Raw genomic sequence first — 20,272 nt, 5'->3', positions numbered from 1 at the left:
AACCATGCTATACTTCATGCCGCTGGCTTTATTTAACACCACCGTCACTATAAATTTTACTCCTTTCAAGTCTGAGTGGGGGGGAAATGTACACACAGAAGTGTGTCTTCGTGGTTTTGGATGCTGCCAATGTGGTAAATGATGGTCTAAGCAGCCAGGGATAAATGCTGCATGAAGTACATTTCTAATATTAAACCAAGGTAAAAGGCAAGAAGAAACTTTTATGACACCCTGATGGAAATAATTCACATCCTTGCAATTCAGCTCCACATTAGGACAGAAAATAATTTATGTTATAAATTAGGAAGCAGGTTCTGTCATCCTCACCTTGGCCAATGCAGTTAAACTTACAGGCAGGTTTTCTTATGGCTTAGAGTCAGCAAGATTTTCTTCTGAAAAGATCGTGCTTTATTTCAAACAGACACCCTCGCCCCTCCATAGGTGGCTACACATAAGATAAAAGTGGAAGCGAAAATATAGGAGGCTATGATTCAATTAAAAACCTACACAATACATTACCTTCCGCCTCGGGCACTGAAAGGTACTACATGGATCCCCAAAGGGCCGCCGTCATTGGAGACTTCAACGAGCTTTACCATATCACTGTGAGACAATGATGAATGAGGGAACATGAACATGTACCGTAAATGAACCAAAAAAAAAGACCACACACACATAAACACAAACACAAACACAAACACACACACACACACACAAAGATATTTGAGAATTGGTAGTGATGATAGGAGCACTGAATGTTACATACCTCAGTATTAATCTGATGGCATGAAAGGAGATCAATCATCAAAAATAATTCAGTTAATAAATCAAATGAAATGTGAACTAATGTTTTGGGTAAGCTTAATCCATTATATGAATTGTATTATGTTCAACAATGACAGGTGGGGGTTCAGATTGGCTTTTGCATGGATTGAGAGCGAAGCCATTGTATTGTATGAAAACAGACAGTTCAAATGCAATTCCCCCTCCCAATAAAAATTCAATCTATTATTTCTAATAATTGTATTGTATGAAAGCAAACAGTTAAAATGAATTTCCCCCTCCCCATAAATTCAATATATTATTTTTAATAATTTGAAAATGTCACATACATGAATATATTTTTTAAAAATATATATTCCAATGCAGGCTAAGTGGTCAGGTGGATATATTCAACGGTACTGATATTCCATTTTGGTTAAGCATGAACACTGACAGTAAAAGCATTCAGACAGAGTGAAAAACATGGTTTATGCTAACCATAGTTAGCATAAACTGGCATCTGATGAATTCAGGCCATTATGAAATGTTGCGAAAGTCTTTATTAAATGTTATTACTCTCCCTCGGCCCCAAAGATCCTGGGAACTGTAATTTGTTAAGGGTGCTAAGGAGACCCCCTATTCCTCTCCCAGAGCTACAATCCCCAGAGTGGTTTAAAAATCAAACCATTTTCCCAGAGAACTCTGGGAATTGCAGCTCCTGTGAGGAGAATGGGGGGGGTCTCCTAACAACCATCACTACCCTTAACAAATCTTTTGGGGAACCTATGGCTGTTCAAAAGTGGTATGATACTGCTTAAAATGTATAGAGTGGATTTGAACAACAATATAATTTAAGTGTAGCAGCTTAAGTGTTGCTACTGTACTGTATCTTTGGTGTTATAATTAAACATGCAATGCTATTAATAAACTTACTCTAAAGAATAGTTGCCAGCATTCTCCAGGCCAGCATCTGCATGCCCGACTGGTTCAACTCTGCTATTTTCCTCTTCTGTTCCATCTTCATCCTGGTCAGAACAAGAGTGATAGTACCACATAAGCATTTGAATTACCTTTGGATGTCAAAATTTATTCCAGAATTGCTTCCTCACCCCATCCCACAAGAAATATCAAAATTAATTTGATATAACTATTTGTATTCAGCAGTAATGAAGAAAGGTTTATATTCAAGTATGCAGTATTTGAAATTGCTCCACAAAGTGCTATTCTTAATATAAAGGAAAGTTTATTTAAAAAGTCAAATGAATAAATTTGATAAATGAAACAACACAGTGAGCTTTAATCTTAAGTTACAATAATTGACACTAATAATAATAATAATAATAATAATAATAATAATTTATTATTTATACCCCACCCATCTGGCTGGGTTTCCCCAGCCACTCTGGGTGGCTTCCAAAAGAATATTAAAATACTGTGATACATCAAACATTAAAAGCTTCCCTAAAAAGTGGGAAGGTGACATACTATTTTTTTAAGAGTGTAAAAACAAGAACAACCTAAAATACCACAAACACACACACTGCGTGTTCTGCACATAAAGAAGAAAGCACACAACCCTGAGATTTCTCCCCATGCCCCATTCACGTGTAGACCCCTCACACTGATAAAATACAGAAAGATCAGAAACAAAGGAGATGGTTATAAATACTCATGATTGTGCTAGGCAAATAGGGCATTTCCGGATAATGCCCAGAATTTTTGTAGATTACTTCAGTAGTCATTTGTAATAAACAGTTTTGAGGACTGATATGTTCAAGGTGTTAAAACATATAGCAAGGGAGTATGGGACAGCAGAAGGTAGACTACAGTCAGTGACCATTTCGTGTAGTGGTTCCGCTCCTGGCTACAGACACGTTGGCAGAGCATGTATAAGTGTGCCCTGCACCTTTCCGTTCTGCCCCCATTCCACCCTTTTAGTGACATGTTTAGTGTATTAATCAGTTGTTGCCTATATACTGATTGCAAACATTCTGGTTTTCCTATGGTGGGGTGATGAAGATGTGGCCCTTTCAAATGTTGCTGGACCACAACTCCCATCATCAGCATTGTTCATATTGCCTGGGGCTGGTGGAAGTCCAGCAACACCTGAAGGTTCAAAGGTTCCCCACACAGGCCTAGACTCTCGTTCCCTTACTCATAAACATGGAAGGAAACACTGAAACTATCACAAACAGCAGACTCATCAAAGACCTATATTTGCGGCCTGTATTTTTAAGTCCCTCACCACGCCCCAAATACAAATGCCCATGCTTCAGGCTCCTTGAAGAAATCCTACAGAATTTGCTGCTTGCTGAATAACTACTCTGCAGAACACAATGCAATAGAAGTCCAACTCTCTTGATGAAGTTTGTTTAAGTGGTTTGGAAACTACCAATTTAACAGTTACCACAAAGACACATCTTCCATAGCCAACACACTGTGGCTGTTGTGCCCCGACATAAATACCAATTGCTTAAAGGGTTTCCATTAAACTCTGGAGCAATAGGAAGATGGAGGAAGAGCAATTAAGCAATTTCCGGAACTGTTTTTGGATTCTAAAAAAACTTTAAAGGGTATTACATTGGTTTACCTTAATGGAAATTTAAACTGTTGCTACATATACATACTCCATTTTAATCTGAAAATTATGCATGCAGTAGCTATTAGTTCATCCATTTATGGGACTTTTCATTAGAAGAGGAGGAGCCACAGCATTGTTAGCTCTGCAACTTTCACAGACATTTGTGTTTCTTTCATTCCTCCCATGTACAAACACACAGACACAAAAAACTATTGTAATGTAGCCAGCAGATTTCAGAGCGCAGATTTTAGATTCTACACACTGTGGCATCAATCAGCAAAATAATAAGTGGTGGGTGAAGGGTTATGAGTTCAGCGCAGAGAGAGTCAGACAATATATTAAATTATTGAAGAGATATTAAAGCAAGGCAGAGGCAGCTGGTAATGTCCAATTGACATTTCCTCTGAGAGTCTGCAAAAATAAGGAGCTGGATGCATCAAGCTTTCTCTCTGAGTTGTAGATGCTTTGTGCACGCGCTGGATGGAAGCTCGCTGCGTGAGACGAAGCTCCTTGAAGATTGATGATCCTGTGTTTTGAGAGTCTCTAATATGCACTTCTTAGTCATCTATCTCTCTTAAGCACCAGGCAAGTAATACATTTCAAAGGTTAACCAGCATCTTGAACTTGCTTAAGACTGCATTAGGAACATAAACACAAACTCCAAATAAGATGTGGGTGTTATTTATTTATTTTAAAAGGTGTTCAAATATATAAAGAGTTGAGTCTTCCAGCAACATGTTAGCAATCATAAGTGATTTCAGATGTATTGATTTTAGCGTGTGTGAGTTAAAATTTGCTCCATGGAGCATAACTGAAAACATAAATATTTAAGGATACTAGACAAAACCTCACCAGTGCAGGCTATATACTCTCTTCCCTATGAATACAAAGGAGATGGCTGTGATCCAAAGATACCTGCTTATCTATGGGAAAGCAGAAAGTTTTCCCTTCAAACAGCACGTCCCTCACATCTCATGGAACACTACTCTGGAGTGGCTTCTCACCTTCAGGGGCGGATTTTTAAGGGTGCTGCTAGAATGACTTGAGACACTAAAATGTGTATTTATTTATTACATCTATACTCCACCTTTCTGCCAAAGAGCTCCAAGCAACAGACATGGTTCTCCCCCTCCCAAATTTATAATCACAAGAACCTTGTGATGTAGGATCAGGCTAACTGACAGAGAATGGCCCATGGTCATGCAGTGAGCTTCACGGCTGGGTGGGGATATAAACCCTGGCCTTAGAAGTCCTACTTTAGCACTGCAACCACTGCACAACCACTGGTTATCCTGTGGAGAGATGATATTAAAATAAAATCATGGGATTAGAGAAGTCATGTGCAGTGCTCACGGGAGAAGTCGGGCAGCAGTATTCCACGCTAGTTGCAGTTTCATGAGGATATGCCCATGCAGAGTCCACTGCAATAGTTCAACAAGATGTTACGAAGGCTTCCCCCACTGTGGCCAAGCTATCATTGTCCAGGAACAGATATAACTGAAACTTTAAGAAAAGCACTGAAGGCCACTAAGGACACCTTTGCCTCCAGTGATAGTGATGGATCTAGGAGTAACCCCAGGCTATAGACTTGTTCCTTCAGGGAGAGTACAAACCCCTCAAGAACAGGCAAGCTTCCAATCCTGAACCTGAGAACCACCCACCCATGAGGCTTCTGTTTTACCAGGATTCAGCTGGAGATTGCATGGAATCCCAAAATGAGAGTAAGATAGAGAGAGAGAACATTTGACAGAGATCCATTTTTTTCATGGAACCTAGATCTAGACTAGTAGATCTATGAACAATTGATGAAGAGCCCAGGCAACCTGGCCCCTGCTTCTGCACTTACTCAATCCTGCAAATATTCACAAGGAAGATTTGTAAAGGGCCCTCCATTTTAACAGGTCTTCTGGGAAGTGCCTTGATTTTAATGTTGTAGCTATGCACAGCACATTATGTTGTTCCCTATTGCAGTTAATGTAGTTTGTTTTAAAATTAATTAAGAGGGTTTTATTTTTATCTACATTGATTTTCTTTCCCTCTGCTGTTTCAGCACCATTCTAACCTATATTAATAAAGCTGGATAATTTTTTTTAAAAAAAATTAACACACACTTATTTAAGAGGATGTACAAAATATATTTGGACATTTGAAAAATGTCCTGTCTTCCAGGAAGCCATAACTGGTGGAACTGGTGATGGTGGTGTTTGGAGACCTGTTTTCCCTGAAGTTTTAAAACTCTAAGGAAACAGAATAGTGTTTGGAAGTTGAGTCTGGTAATCCTGTGAGGCTTAAAATTTGTCTCTCAATTATGATCCTTAAGAGTAAAAGAAGCTTGTAAACTTCACTAGAGCAGTGGTATCACGATGCTATAATCAACAGATGTGTCTTTTAAAAAAAAATCACAAAAAACTTTAATATTGCCGTAATCAGCTACTCTTTTATTTCCCATGTAACATAGACTTTCTTTTACATAGAACCAAACGTAGAGTAATTTGGACACCTGCATAGGGAAGTAACTTAGAATTCTCATTTGCTAAAAAAAGCATCTAGCTTTGAAAATATCTGCAATTATTGCCATGAGTTTCTTCTTAAATTAAAAACCCCACCTGTTACTGAGGTAAAATTAGAAAATGCTATACTTTATTTAGGGGTTTGAGAAAGTTCCAGAATCAATGATACAGCAATTTTAAGCAACACATTTGGTACAATTATAGTTTTCATAAAAGTATGTTCAAATCTACATTTTCATAGGAGCATGTACTGAATTACATATTATTAGGAACTACTGTACCAACTTTTTTTGCACGGATGCAGAATTTTCAATATAATTTCAGAGTCATATGTTAACAGCATAGTAGGCTAAAAAACACACCTGGTTCTTGTATGTCACCTCTCTTCCTCATTGGCTAATAAATGATTGATTCTATTAAATAGCCATGAACAGTCCAACACTGAGATTTACTTGATTCAATTTATATCATACCTTCCCAAAGGCAAATTATAATCTTGAGCCCTAGAAATTTTGCTGCCTAAAATGAAGGAATAACTTCACATACAGAAGTCAGACAGATAAGGCACTGGATCCCACTGCCATTTGGATCACAACTTCCACCACTTCAGAGGGCAGCTGACTAGGGAATGCAGAGCGCATGCAACAATCCCTTTTCCCCAACAGTTTGCTGCCATTGACTGTGCTCACTATGCTCACTGCCCATCCAATCAAATGCTGCAATGCAGCAGTAGTCGTACCAGTGTGTTTCATGTAAGCAGAGCAACTCATGCAATGTGCATGATGTCTGCTGTAGTGCATGGCCTATGCTGGCTTTGCTGTCCCTCTGCCGGCTCACTCGGTCACGGGTTTCTGCTGTAATGCTGTCTCTGGCATACTGGCAGAATGTGAGCAAGACAGAAAGTCCAGCGACAACCAAGCATCTCTGCTATCTCATTCTACCTAATGCTAGGATCAGTCCAGGGAATAACCTGAAAGAGGGCGTGGTTGGCTGGCTGGCTGGCTGGCTGGCTCCATTAAGAGAAAGACTCTACACAGCAATGTTTTGTTGGAGCTCTCATTCCCATTTATTATATATGAATACATGCTTCCTAGGGATAGTCGCTTGGTGGGAAAGTGAATTACAATAGTGAAGTTGTCGATTTTGATTGGTATTGTGTCCCTTATGTTACTAATCAATTTTATGTTGCTAATTAATTTCATGAAACAATGCATTCAGGGAAAATGGGATTTTTTTTCAAAAGGAATATGTACCAGCAGAAAATGTTCCAAGCAGGGACCACAAGTAAGTTTGCTGTCCACAATTCTTTTATTTGTTTATTTTGCGGAGGGGTTTCGCTGTCTACAACTACCTCACCCATTCCTACCTCACACTCATGCCCTTATCCTAGCATTTTTCAGTTACCTGGAAAGGCACTGTTCTCTCCAACACCACAAATAAAAGTGTGAAATGAGACGCTGAGTGAAATAACAAAGACAAGAGCACTCAGAGCCCGGAGAATTATACCAGGATCATTCATTCAGGTGAGGGGGGTGGGGTGTCTTGCTGTTTAGATATGCAACACCACACAGTGGAAGAGGTCTCAAGTGAAACAAGCTCTTACATGTAGTTCAAACTTAGCAGAGGGAAGGTGAGCCTGAGTGAGCTACATGATGGCTAAGGCGCATTGCCTCATTGAAATTCTGCCAAACAGCAGATACCACTGCACAATTCCACAGTATGAAAGATGGGGCTGTTGCCTTTCAGCCCAAGAGGCAGCTACTGCGTTAATCTTATCAGGGAGAAAAGCTAAGAGAGGCAAGGAATAGCTTTCTCTGATAATAACCTGTATAAACACTGAGGCCTTTCTTAGAGTGCCATTTGCATGTCAAGGTCCCCAAGCCACCCCAATAAAACACAATTCACACAGAATTTTTGTTTAAGGTTTTTGGCATAATTTTGGCCACAACTTTATTAAAATACAAAAAAATGTGAGTGGTTGCTTAGGCATTGGTTGCCACTATCTGTCCCTGCCCGGGGACAGACTGACTTCCGCACGCCTGCAAAAGTCAGAAAGGGAAAACATTTTGGAGAGAAAGATGGAGCTAACCGCAACCTTACAAGTTGTGACAATTTGCTACGCAGCCAATCAGCCAAATGGATAAAATTCCTTCCAGGCCCCTGCCCCAAAAGCAGATGACCCCATGACAGGCATAGCAAGGTCAACGAGAACAACCCTAAATATAGGGAGGGTGGGCGGGTGATCCGATGCGCGCAGCGAAAAGAGGAAGCTCAATGCTGCATGCAGGGAATATAAAACCTCCTGGCTGTCAATCATAAAATGGCAACATTAAATTCTCCCCAACGGCAAAGAGGAGCCCAATCGCAATGGTGGCCAACTACAATTACCCGCCCAGCAACAGTGGGATGTCTTGTTAGACCCCACCGCAACATGTGCTCTCCATGAAGGAGAACACACTTTGCCTTGGAAGACAATACTTTATGCTTTTTTTTAAAAAATCAATAATGTTTGCAATAATAATAAAAGTGTGCCACCATTATCAGAGACATCAGAGATGATACAACTGCCTTTAATGGTGTGTGGGTAGGTGTGTATATCTCCCCATTCCCACTCTGGTCAGGAAACACCTCCCCTGTTCAACCCATAATGCTAGAGACTGAAGTGGTACTTAGACACGAAGAAGTTGGGTGAGAAAATGGCCCAGGAGTTTGGGAAACTTAGAGACAGCAGACAATGACTAAAGGGTAGGCAATCAAGAGAAGGATCCGAGGAGCTAAAAGAATCTTAAACAAAACCAGAAAAGAAACAGATAGCTGAGAAAGGGAGACAATGAGAACTCACATATTGGGGTGGGGAGCCCCACCCAGCAGGGGCTAGTGACTCTTTGGGAAAAGATTCACAATTGTCACACTTTTTATGTCAGTTTTCATACTTTTTTATAAAAATGGCAAAATTGCTTAAGGCCATGCTAATAAACAAGTCATTGGAAGGGAAGAATTCTAAGTTCTTTCAGCAAAGGTATGCTCCCCAACCCATAATAAAATTCATTCACAGGGGAATGCTTAACATTTCCCACATTAATTTATTCTCCTCTGCAAATGCCCTTCCAGGTTAACTTACTGCAGTTCCTTGACACTGCCTGGTTAAAAAAAGGAGGGCAAAGACAGCCTAGGTATGAAAGGTGTTTGCAGAGGAGAAGCAGTGAGCAATGGTAGGGTTAAACACAATCCCACCTTTGACTTCTGATTGTCCTTCCATGCAAATGCCTTCCTCTCTCCACAAAAGTGTTATGGTGCAAGTGGGGATGGATAGTGTTCAGAAGTCTGTTTGGCAAATCGCTACAAAGTCGTACATTATATTATACATTATAAATTATACATTAGATTATTGCAGATGCAATAATACAACAAATAATATCTTATTCCACATAGTTATGTGTATCTTAATAATTATTTACTCTTGGTAACTTCATACTCAAAATGTTAGAATCAAAACCGTAGGAAATATTTCTTTTTTAATACAATCTGGCTTGGTAGATCTCCATACATAAGACACCTGCTTTCTGCTTTCTGCCTTAACTGGCAAACACACTCGCTTAACTGGCTTTCATGTTGCCTTCACTTTGTCATTAAATGCACATATCTCCTGAGAGAAGCAATTTTTAAACATACAGAGGGAAACAGTAGCACAGCTAACTGGCATCCCTTTTCCCAATACAGCATTACACAAACTATCCCTTGTGGCTAGGCTCATATTTCTATACCCGTCTTGAAATACTTTACACACTTGCTACTCTTCAGAGCTGGTAGAGAGTTGGTTCATGTGTATGAGCCAGGAACCATGATGTTTGTTCAGATGTACAACCCTACCTTCATAAATGCTACCCTTAGCCTATTGCATTTCTTATGAGAAGCCACAGAACTGAAAATATGGCCAAGCTATCTGTAATAGCTTATGCACTCCAGTGTAGTGGTTAGATTGCTGGACTGTCACCTGGGAGGACCAAGGGTCAAATCTTCACTCTGCCACCAAACTCACTGGGTGACCTTAATTAAGCAAATCACTGCCTCTCAGCCTAACCTATCCCACAGAGATGTTGTGACAATAAAATGGGAGGGAGAGACCTATGTACGCCATCTTATGCTCCTTGGAGGAAAAGTGAGATATAAAATTTGTAGTAACAGTAATAAGTAGTAAACAACAATAATTGTTCTATTGATGAGATGGTTTCCCATTGTATTAGCAATCCTTGCAATAGTGAATAGGAGCCAACTCCTAAGATGAACATATATTCACAGAGAACCTCATGCAAGGCTACAATCACAAAGCTTACGCAAGATGGAATGGAAATAGGAAACTGTTCCACACTCCTTATGAACAAAGCAAACAAGAAAAATACATGTTTTTAATCAGAGCAGAGTAGAGCTTGATTTAAGAAAAAGAAAACAAAAGGCGGGGAAGCATTTTCCTTTCAACATACAGGAGAAAGCCCCACAAATACAAGATCTGGAATACATATGTGAAGGCTTGGGTGTATTCCAAATAACAAGAGACAGTTGGCTTATTGGCTTGGCATTAGACCTTGCAGAAGGAACACACCGAACTTGAATTATCTACAATATTTTTACCAAGTGCTATTGTGTAGTGAAACTCACATAATGAGCTCCACGGGACTGCTCTTCAGATCTTGCAAAATAAAGCTAACTTCAAGCCAGCCACAGTCAGCGACTCTCAAGGCTCTGTATATAAAACAAGTTCTGCATCAGGAAATACAAATCTTGTGCTCAAAAATAATTAGGTACAGCAGGGTCATTCAGAGAGGGAAATGCAGGGAAGAGAGGACTGGGAAGCAAACAGGAAGGCATGTTAACCGCAAGTCAGGGTGCCTTGGAGGGCAAAGAAATGCCACTTTTTCCAAGGAGGTGTGGAAACGCTCACACACCATGTGCATCAGCTCCATGTTGCTTTTCTATCATCTATATTTCATACTGGTTCTACTCAGTGCTTGATTATTTTTGGCAGGGATTTGGCAGGGCTTCAGCAAAAGGAACCCGAAGCCTCCAGAGCACAGCAGGACCTCCCACTGTGTTCCGGAGGCTTCAGGCGGCTATCCCTGAAGCCTTCAGAGTGCAGCGCGAGTTTCTGCTGCGCTCCGGAGGCTTTGGGTTCCTTTTGCTGAAGCCGGGAGAACAAGACTCTCCAGGCTTCAGCGAAAGCAACGCGAAGCCTCCGGAACACAGAGGGAGCGCTTCCTCTGCACTTCAGAGGCTTCGCATTGCTATTGCTGAAGCCAAGGAGCCTGCATTCGCTCCATAGGATGCACACACATTTCCCCTTAATTTTTGGAGGGGAAAAATTGCATCCTATAGAGCGAAAAATACGGTACCTTCAGTTCCATAGTGAGCTCCACCCTACCAGTTTAAAAAAACTGAAGTCAGAAGACCTTGAAGATGTTCTACAGCTGTAATGTTCTCTGCAGACTAAACCCAGACTATTCCCTGCTGCTTCTTTAAAATAATTGGGATGTATGTACCAAGTATTCAGTTTAAAAATACTATTTTTTTTTTCAAATTCAGGGATGATTTATCCTAAAAAAAAATTCCTAAAATAAACTCCATCTTCCTTCTTCCAGGCACCTGATAGAACTCATGGTTTGCAGAAAATATTGATCAATTTGTAGATTACACACACTGCTTGTTATTCTGTTGAGACAAAACTAAGGGAGGGGGAGTAATCATCATTACAGCTCACTTACAGATGAATCCACAGCTGTAAAACAATCATTTAAAAGTGTGGGTTTACATGCCTTATCAACAAAATAGATTTCACAGTCCCAAAAGTGACACCTACTGGTAAGGGGAGAAAGGAAAGTCATATGAAAAGCAATCGATGAGGATTGCTTTGATGTACTAATTAATGCAGGCACTGTAGCATTTTCAATACCATTAACTACATACATGCTTTCTAAGAATATGATCAATTCAGAAATTATAGAAGATACCATTTTATTATTTCATGCACATATTTTATGCCGTTGCAGCACAGTATACATAACTAATTTTATTTATAAATAAATATTTAAAGAAATATTATATTTACATAATTTCCTAAACAGAAACTGCAAGGCTGGTTTTGTTGGAATTGTGTTTAATTTTCTTTTAAGCTTTGAGGGGTTTTTATTTTGTCTTGTTGTTTTTTGTTATATTGATTTGTTGATTTTAAATTGTACTTCTGTGTTGGTATAGATACTATTTAGCCACACTTTTGTGCAACATTCTGGAATCTTTTGATGCAAAGAATTTAATTAAAGCCAAAAATAAAATAAAATAAAATAAATAAAATAAGTAGCTTGCCTCTCTAGATTTTTTCTTTGGAGTACAAACATTGTGCATGTTAAACTGGAATATGCAAAGCAAACACACTTTTAAGCACATCTCTCTCTCTCTCTCTCTCTCTCACACACACACACACACACACACACACACACAGTACCTAAAAAGAGAATGAAACCTTCCAGCAGTGGCCTCAGGTCACTTCGTCCTGAAGTAACAGCTTATATAGCACATTCCTGGTGTACACATTTGTATACCAACATCTGGAAATTATTAAAATTAATGTGTGCAAAATAATTGTTGGAGGGTCAATAAATTAAGTTTTGCTATTACCATGGGACAAATGGTTAAATATATATGGGGGCAGTATCTAGTTACACTGCAGTTTATCATTCATTTACGCCCCATGTATGTAGCTAAAGTATTAAATTCTCCTGAGATGTTATGTTTTCCAAGTTTCCTCCTCAGCAGTGACAGAGAAAAAAGGAATCAAAATGGCTTTTTGCTCTGCTTCTTCAAACAATTTAGATCTCAAGCCCATACTCTCCACCACTGAAACCAGGCCTGAGCATTGATTAGCTTCTGGCTATAAAAAATATATTGAATGATAAACAAAACAACATAAGAGTCTCCTTACCAGTTGAACTACCATTCTACTTTAGCACTACTCCACATCTGAAAATAATAATAATTTTGAAAATAATAATCTACAAAACAGGTCCTGACCCTCTGCTATGTTCATACTATATACAATGCAGCACTTGGACTGTATGAAATTCACAGCCCATTTCGCATCATGGAAGCCACTGCAGAACAATTTCCCCACAGCAGAGTCACAGCAGCCCATCCTAAAGCCCTCATTGAGCCTCCTGAAAACCGGTCAATACTGCCATAAGAAGAGGGAAGGTGAATACAGTGGTACCTCGGGTTAAGAACTTAATTCGTTCTGGAGATCCGTTCTTAACCTGAAACTGTTCTTAACCTGAGGTACCACTTTAGCTAATGGGGTCTCCCGCTGCTGCCGCACCGCCAAAGCAAGATTTCTGTTCTCATCCTGAAGCAAAGTTCTTAACCTGAGGTACTATTTCTGGGTTATTGGAGTCTGTAACCTGAAGCGTCTGTAACCCAAGGTACCACTGTAGTGTGATTTCTACAACTTGCAAGTAATGTGTGAACAGGCTCTTTGGAGGGTCCTATCCATCTGTTTCTTGCTTGTTTAAGCAGCTACTGCTATCCCAAGATTAGAAGACAGTACCATGTCAATGGGACGCGGGTGGCGCTGTGGGTTAAACCACAGAGTCTAGGACTTGCCAATCAGAAGGTCGGCGGTTTGAATCCCCGCGACTGGGTGAGCTCCTGTTGCTCGGTCCCTGCTCCTGCCAACCTAGCAGTTCGAAAGCACATCAAAGTGCAAGTAGATAAATAGGTACCGCTCCAGCGGGACGGTAAACGGCATTTCCGTGCGCTGCTCTGGTTCGCCAGAAGCGACTTAGTCATGCTGGCCACATGACCCGGAAGCTGTCTGAGGACAAACATCTTTTTTTTTTTTTATAAATATTTATTAAGATTTTTTTTAAAATACAAAATGCAAAAATAATAAACAATATGACATGGGTCATGACATATTTTTCAGAACTTCTTTGGACTCCCTCACGTCTCCCACTCCCACTTACATCGTTATAAATTTTTCCCAGCAATTTATCATCTTGTTTATATTCTTAAATTTTGTTCAATTAATTTGATCTATTCTCCACAAATTTTATATTTCCCTCAATCTCACTTATCGTCAATTTCAAATCTAATTCAATGATAGGCAATTATTTATGATCTAGCATCCTTCTTAGCCTTCAACCAAATTACAATACTTTTGTAGATATATCTTGAATTTCTTCCAGTCTTCTTCAACCCTCTCTTCTCCCAGGTCTCGGATTCTGCCCGTCATCTCGGCCAGTTGCATATAGTCCATCAGCTGCATCTGCCACTCTTCCAGTGTGGGTAGATCTTGAGTTTTCCAACTCTTGGCAATGAGTATCCTTGCTGCCGTTGTTGCATACATAAAAAATGTTCTGTCCTTCTTTAACACCTTCTGGCCGACAATGCCCAGAAGGAAGGCCTCTGGTTTCTTAGTGAAGGTATACTTAAATACCTTTTTCAACTCATTATAAATCATTTCCCAGAAGGCCTTCACTCTAGGGCAAGTCCACCAGAGGTGAAAGAATGTTCCTTCGTGTTCTTTACATTTCCAACATTTATTATCAGACAAATGGTATATTTTGGCAAGTTTAACTGGGGTCATGTACCATCTGTATATCATTTTCATTACATTTTCCTTCAAAGCATTACATGCAGTGAAGTTCAGCCCAGTGGTCCACAACCTTTCCCAGTCCTCAAACATAATATTATGCCCAATATCCTGAGCCCACTTTATCATAACCGATTTAACCATTTCGTCTTGTGTATTCCATTTCAGCAGCAAGTTATACATTCTTGATAAAACCTTAGTTTTTGGTTCTAACAATTCTGTTTCCAACTTCGATTTCTCCACCTGGAACCCTAGCTTTTTATCATTTTTAAAAACTTCTTTAATCTGAGCGTAATGTAACCAGTCTCGCACTTTATCCTTCATTTTCTCCAAACTCTGCAATTTCCAATTGTCTCCGTCTTTTTCTAATATTTCCCAATATTTTGGCCAATTGGCCTCCATATTGAGTCTTTTTCGGGCCTTAGCTTCCAGAGGTGAAAGCCACCTCGGAGTTTTGTTTTCCAATAAGTCTTTGTATTTTGTCCAGACTTTAAAAACTGCTTTCCTGACAATATGGTTCTTAAAGACCTTATTAATCTTAACCTTATCGTACCATAGATATGCATGCCAACCAAAGGCATTGTTAAACCCTTCCAAGTCCAATACGTCAGTGTCCTCAAGAAGTAGCCAGTCTTTTAGCCAGCAAAAGGCTGCGGCTTCATAATACAACTTTAGGTCTGGCAGGGCAAAGCCCCCTCTTTCTTTCGCATCAGTTAGTATCTTAAACTTAATTCTGGGCTTTTTGCCCTGCCAGACAAATCTAGATATATCTCTCTGCCACTTCCGGAAACACTCTGTCTTGTCCACAATCTGCAATGTTTGAAACAAAAATAACATCTTTGGCAATACATTCATCTTAACAGCAGCGATTCGGCCTAACAGAGAAAGCTTCAATTTTGTCCAACTATCCAAATCTCTCTTAATTTCAGACCAACATTTTTCGTAATTATCCTTAAATAGACTCAGATTTTTTGCTGATATGTTTACCCCTAGGTACTTTACTTTTTTAACCACAGTTAGTTCCGTTTCTCTCTGAAACTGTGCCGACTCTACATCTGTCAGATTTTTCCCCAACACCTTGGTTTTCTGTTTATTTAGTTTAAATCCTGCCACCCGACCAAAATCTTGAATCAGTTGTAATACTCTTTTTGTACTAGATTCTGGCTCCTGCAGGGTCAAAACTAGGTCATCTGCAAAAGCTTTAAGTTTATATTGTTTCGCTCCGACCTGAATCCCTTCCACCAACCGATCCCCTCTAATCATATTCAAGAGCACCTCCAGAACTGATATAAATAACAAAGGGGAAATCGGGCAGCCTTGTCGTGTTCCTTTTTCAATTTTAAACTCTTCAGTAACCACATTGTTTACTATCAATTTAGCCTTTTGTTCTGAATATATTGCATCAATCCCATTCTCAAAACCCCGACCCACTCCCATTTCTTTTAAATTTCCCTTCATAAATTTCCAAGAGATATTATCAAAGGCCTTCTCCGCATCTATAAAGATTAACACTGCTTTTGTATTTATATCAGTTTGCAAAAGTTCCAAAATGTCAATAATGTTCCTTGTATTAGCAAACATGTGTCTACCTGGGAGAAAGCCTGCCTGGTCTTTATGAATTACTTCATTTAGAACTTTTTTAAATCTACTTGCCAAAACATCTGCAAAAATTTTGTAATCCACATTTAAAAGGGAGATGGGACGGTAGTTCTTAAGTTGCGTCTTTTCAGCTTCCGATTTTGGTATCAATGTGATAAAAGCTTCCTTCCACGATTCCGGCGCCCTCCTCCCCTCCATAATTTCATTGCTAACCTCCATCAGTGGTTGAATCAAATGGTCTTTTAATATCTTATAATACTTGGAGGTTAGCCCGTCTGGCCCTGGAGACTTGCCCGGTTTCATGTTTTGAATGGCTTGTTCAATTTCTTGACAAGTTATTTTACTGTTCAGGAGAGATCTATTTTCTTGTGACAGCCTTTTAAGGACAAACATCAGCTCCCTTGGCCAATAAAGCGAGATGAGCGCCGCAACCCCAGAGTTGGTCACAACTGGACCTAATGGTCAGGGGTCCCTTTACCTTTACCATGTCAATAAGTACACTGCTATGAAGTGGAATCTTGTCAGAAGTTGCTTGATAGGTGCAGGAGAGTCACTGCCGCTTACCAGAACAGATGGGCAGGGCACTGGAGAGGTTGGGGTGGTATGGGTGCCCCAAATTGGCTCTGCTGATGAATGGCCACCAGAGCCAACCCAGGATGCTTTGTTGGCTCTCTGTGCCCGGTTGCCTCCTCTGCCACCACCCATCGCCACCAGGTGTGGCAAATGCAGCTGGATCTGCAGTCTGATGTGACTGCCTCACCTCACCACATGAGCCTTAATAGGCACAGCTCCCCCTTCCAGTAAGTGACAGTAAGACTGCTGCTGCTGGGAAGCCAGCATTGTGGCTCCACCCCACAGCTGCTTCTGAATCTAGGCACACCGCTCTCCTTTTGCGAATGCCACACTTCCTATTCACTGCAAGTGAATACAATGCAAAAGCGTGCAGAAAACGGATGAGGCATCTGAGAAACAACTAGGAAAGCATGCTCTGTAGTGCATGGCATTATTGAATCTATATAAAAGAGGAAAGTAAGCCATGGAGACAAGGAGTCAGTTGGCAGCCCTGAATTCACACAACTGAGGTACATTCTCAGTGAAATACTCTGAAAAAAGTAGGTCAGGATAAACACATCCATTAGCCCTTCTATAAATAGAACACTTTTGAGTTCACCTGCTTGCACTAATGTAGAACCTATCTATGTATGTATGTATCTATCTATCTATCATTCTAGCCCAACGGCTATTCAGTAAAAACAAACAAAAGCATTTATTTAAGTGAGTGATTAAAAAAAATAAAAGGCAAAACCAAGCCACACTGAACATATGGCATTGGGACACAAAAATTATCCCTACAGAGAAGGAAACTAAAATCAAAGAAATCACCTGTATAAGTATGAAGCACTGAGACAGATGCATAATAGATGGCTTCTATGACCTTTCTAGACACAGAGAGACAACGCAAGAGAAGAAATTATACAGAAACTGATGCTCATTTATGGATATAAAGCAGAAAGCATGCAATTCACCTTGCTTCCTCAAAGAACAAGTTAAAATTACCCCAATTCATTCATGGCCTATTATTTGTGAATACAAAATATGTTAGAATTTTGAAAGTGAAATGCACCCCTAGTGCAACTTTCAATTGGTTTCATACACTGGCTTTCATTCTTATATTTTTATTTATAAAGCGAAGCATTCCTTTGTTCCTTAACTTGAAAACCTCTGTCATAGTGCAACGGTTCTCTTCTTCTTAACTTCAGAAAAACATGTTTCATTCTGTTCCCCTGTGTAAACCTAGACGTAAGCTAGAAGTCTTTGTGTTCTGTTTTCTGTCGCTTGAAAATGACCTTACTTAAATGGCCTTTCCGTATTTTTCAAAAATCACTTCTCATTTTTTAAATCCCTGCAATAGAGTCATCGGTGATGTCATTAGGAAATTAATAGCATTTCTAATTAAAACATAATTAAACAGAAAATAAATATGTTTTAATAATGTCAGGATTCTGGTATCCTGGACGGGTCAAAACCCTGGTAGGTCTGCTATAATTCTAAATTTCCTGCAACTCTGCAATTTTAAAAAGGGCAAAGTGGCAAGATAAAAATAACACTCACGATTTTAAAAACCATTTTCCCTTCCTGTGTCACTAACACTCTGCTCTATTATTAAAACTGAAAGAATCTTTAAAATCCAATTTAGTTTTCATTTCCACTCATTTTGCTAAGTTAATCGCATCTCAGTCTGCTCAGTGCAGAATGGAAAAACCCGTCTTCTGTTCTATACTCTCACTCCCAGTCGTTGCACGCTAACAGACCTTCGCAGGTGAAGGCTTTAATTATCTCTGGAATGTAAAGCAAGAGAGAAACATTACAACATTTAAATCCTTGCAAACCTGGCAGCTGCCATCCTACCCAACGCCACACCAGGATATGAATCCAGGAACTCCAAGGCCAAACACATAAATCTTACACCTTGAAATAATGAGCTAGCCTTCAGGGTTTATACCTCCCGTCCCCATACACTGCCCTAGTGAAGAAGCCTACAGCTGCTGGTTGTATAATTTAGCTTTTTCTTTCCCCCACTGAATCAAAGGCACATTTACAAAATTACAATACATTCCTCACTATCAATCTCTGAGATCTAGAGCACTGTGCAGGCATTTCTTTCCACATGGGCATATGGACTTGGGAGACCATATTCTGACTGGGAGCAGTGATGCCATTGAAACAGAAAATTGGTAGAGCTGCGTGGCTCACCCAGGAGTGCTTGGGAAACTTGGTTAGTGTGAGCATCCAGTATCCTTGGACAGCTACTGGGGCCCAGAACTTGGGAAGGGACCACACCTTCCTTGCCCCCCCCATCCTCCTCAGTGTTTTCCCTGGCCCAGTGCTCTAAGCCAGTCTTTCCCAATCTTGGGTCTCCAGCTGATTTTGGACTACAACTCCCATCATCCCTCACTAGCAAGGGCAGTGGTTAGAGATGATGGGAACTGTAGTCCAAATACAGCTGGAGACCCTAGGTTGGGAAACACTGCTCTAAGCAACACCAGCAACTGAGTCAAGCTGCCACTTTTGTTCCCCCCAATCCCCAAACATAGGGTTGCTCCAGGGCATTGTGATAAATTAAAACTGTACCCTCCTCCACCATCATTTGGCACTGCTTAGAGTGCTGCTGTCTGACACTACTTCCCAGTTAAGACCACCACAGGTCACCAACAGAGAAATCCAAGAATGTACTTTGCTCAGAGCTACCTCAAACTTGAAGCTAGCACATGCACAGAGCAATGATTCTGGTCAGCCACTGTGAGAACAGGATGCTGGACTAGATAGGCCATTGGCCTGATCCAGCAGGATTGTCTTAGATCAGGGGTCAGCAAGGCTTACCGGGAATGAACTGGATCACTCCCACGGAGATCCTACGTGGGCCAGACCAGTGCAGCGTGATGCCAGACATCGTGTCTGCACATGTCTGCAGTGCCGGAAATCGCTTCTACACATGCCCAGATGCTGAAAATCGCACCTGCTCAAAGTGATTTTCGGCGTCTGTGCATGTGCAGAAGTGATTTCCGGAGCCACGAAAGAGAGTCCTGGTGCTGCACTGCGCCGTTTTAACACAGCGCACGGGGACTCACCAAGCGGGCAGCTTGGTTTGGGGGCGGCTCATGGGCCAGTTAAGTGACCCTCATGGGCCACATCCGGCCCATGGGCCTTAGGCTGCCAACCTCTGTCTTAGATTCTTGGCTATTCTCGGTTCATATCATCTCTTAATGTATAACAGATACACTACTGGAGTTCTGAGTTTAGTGTTCTGAGACACTGCAGCCTTGCTGCCTTTCCCAAATCACCACCCCTCTTTCAAACTATTTCAGGTTACCCTTGTTACTGGGATCGAAATTGCCCTGTGCATGTGTTTGCTTCAGGTTTGAGGTGAAGGTCACCATCTTAAGAGAAGTCTGACCTAGGTGGTCTTATTGACAACATGCCATATGCATATAACCATCTTAGTTGCCAATCACAGAGCTGCTTAGTGCACACAAAATATTCACAGCAATACTACAAATCAAGCATTCAGCTCCAATATGACAAAACTGACACAATTATGTATATAACCAGAACTATCTACTCCCTTTTGTCTGTGCAAAGTAGTCCTGGGGGCAGATATGCAGCTTTAAAATCAGAGTGTTAACT

General features: G+C 40.4%; 1 protein-coding gene across 4 annotated transcripts in view; it reads right to left on the bottom strand.

Annotated features, from left to right (window-relative positions):
* Positions 1-20,272, bottom strand: part of PARD3 (par-3 family cell polarity regulator) — a 567,153-nt gene that overhangs the window by 272,527 nt on the left and 274,354 nt on the right. For all 4 annotated transcript variants that reach the window (XM_079996388.1, XM_079996385.1, XM_079996386.1 and 1 more), the window contains 2 exons: positions 1,696-1,787; positions 520-603 (listed from right to left, as the gene is read on the bottom strand). In XM_079996388.1, coding sequence (XP_079852514.1) covers positions 520-603; positions 1,696-1,787 — 176 coding nt within the window. The remainder of the gene's footprint in view (positions 1-519; positions 604-1,695; positions 1,788-20,272) is intronic.

Source organism: Podarcis cretensis (genome assembly GCF_951804945.1).
Source record: "Podarcis cretensis genome assembly, chromosome: 12".
NCBI lineage: Eukaryota > Metazoa > Chordata > Lepidosauria > Squamata > Lacertidae > Podarcis > Podarcis cretensis.
The sequence above is the reverse complement of the archived record's forward strand: the minus strand, read 5'-3'. Positions and strand labels throughout refer to the sequence as shown.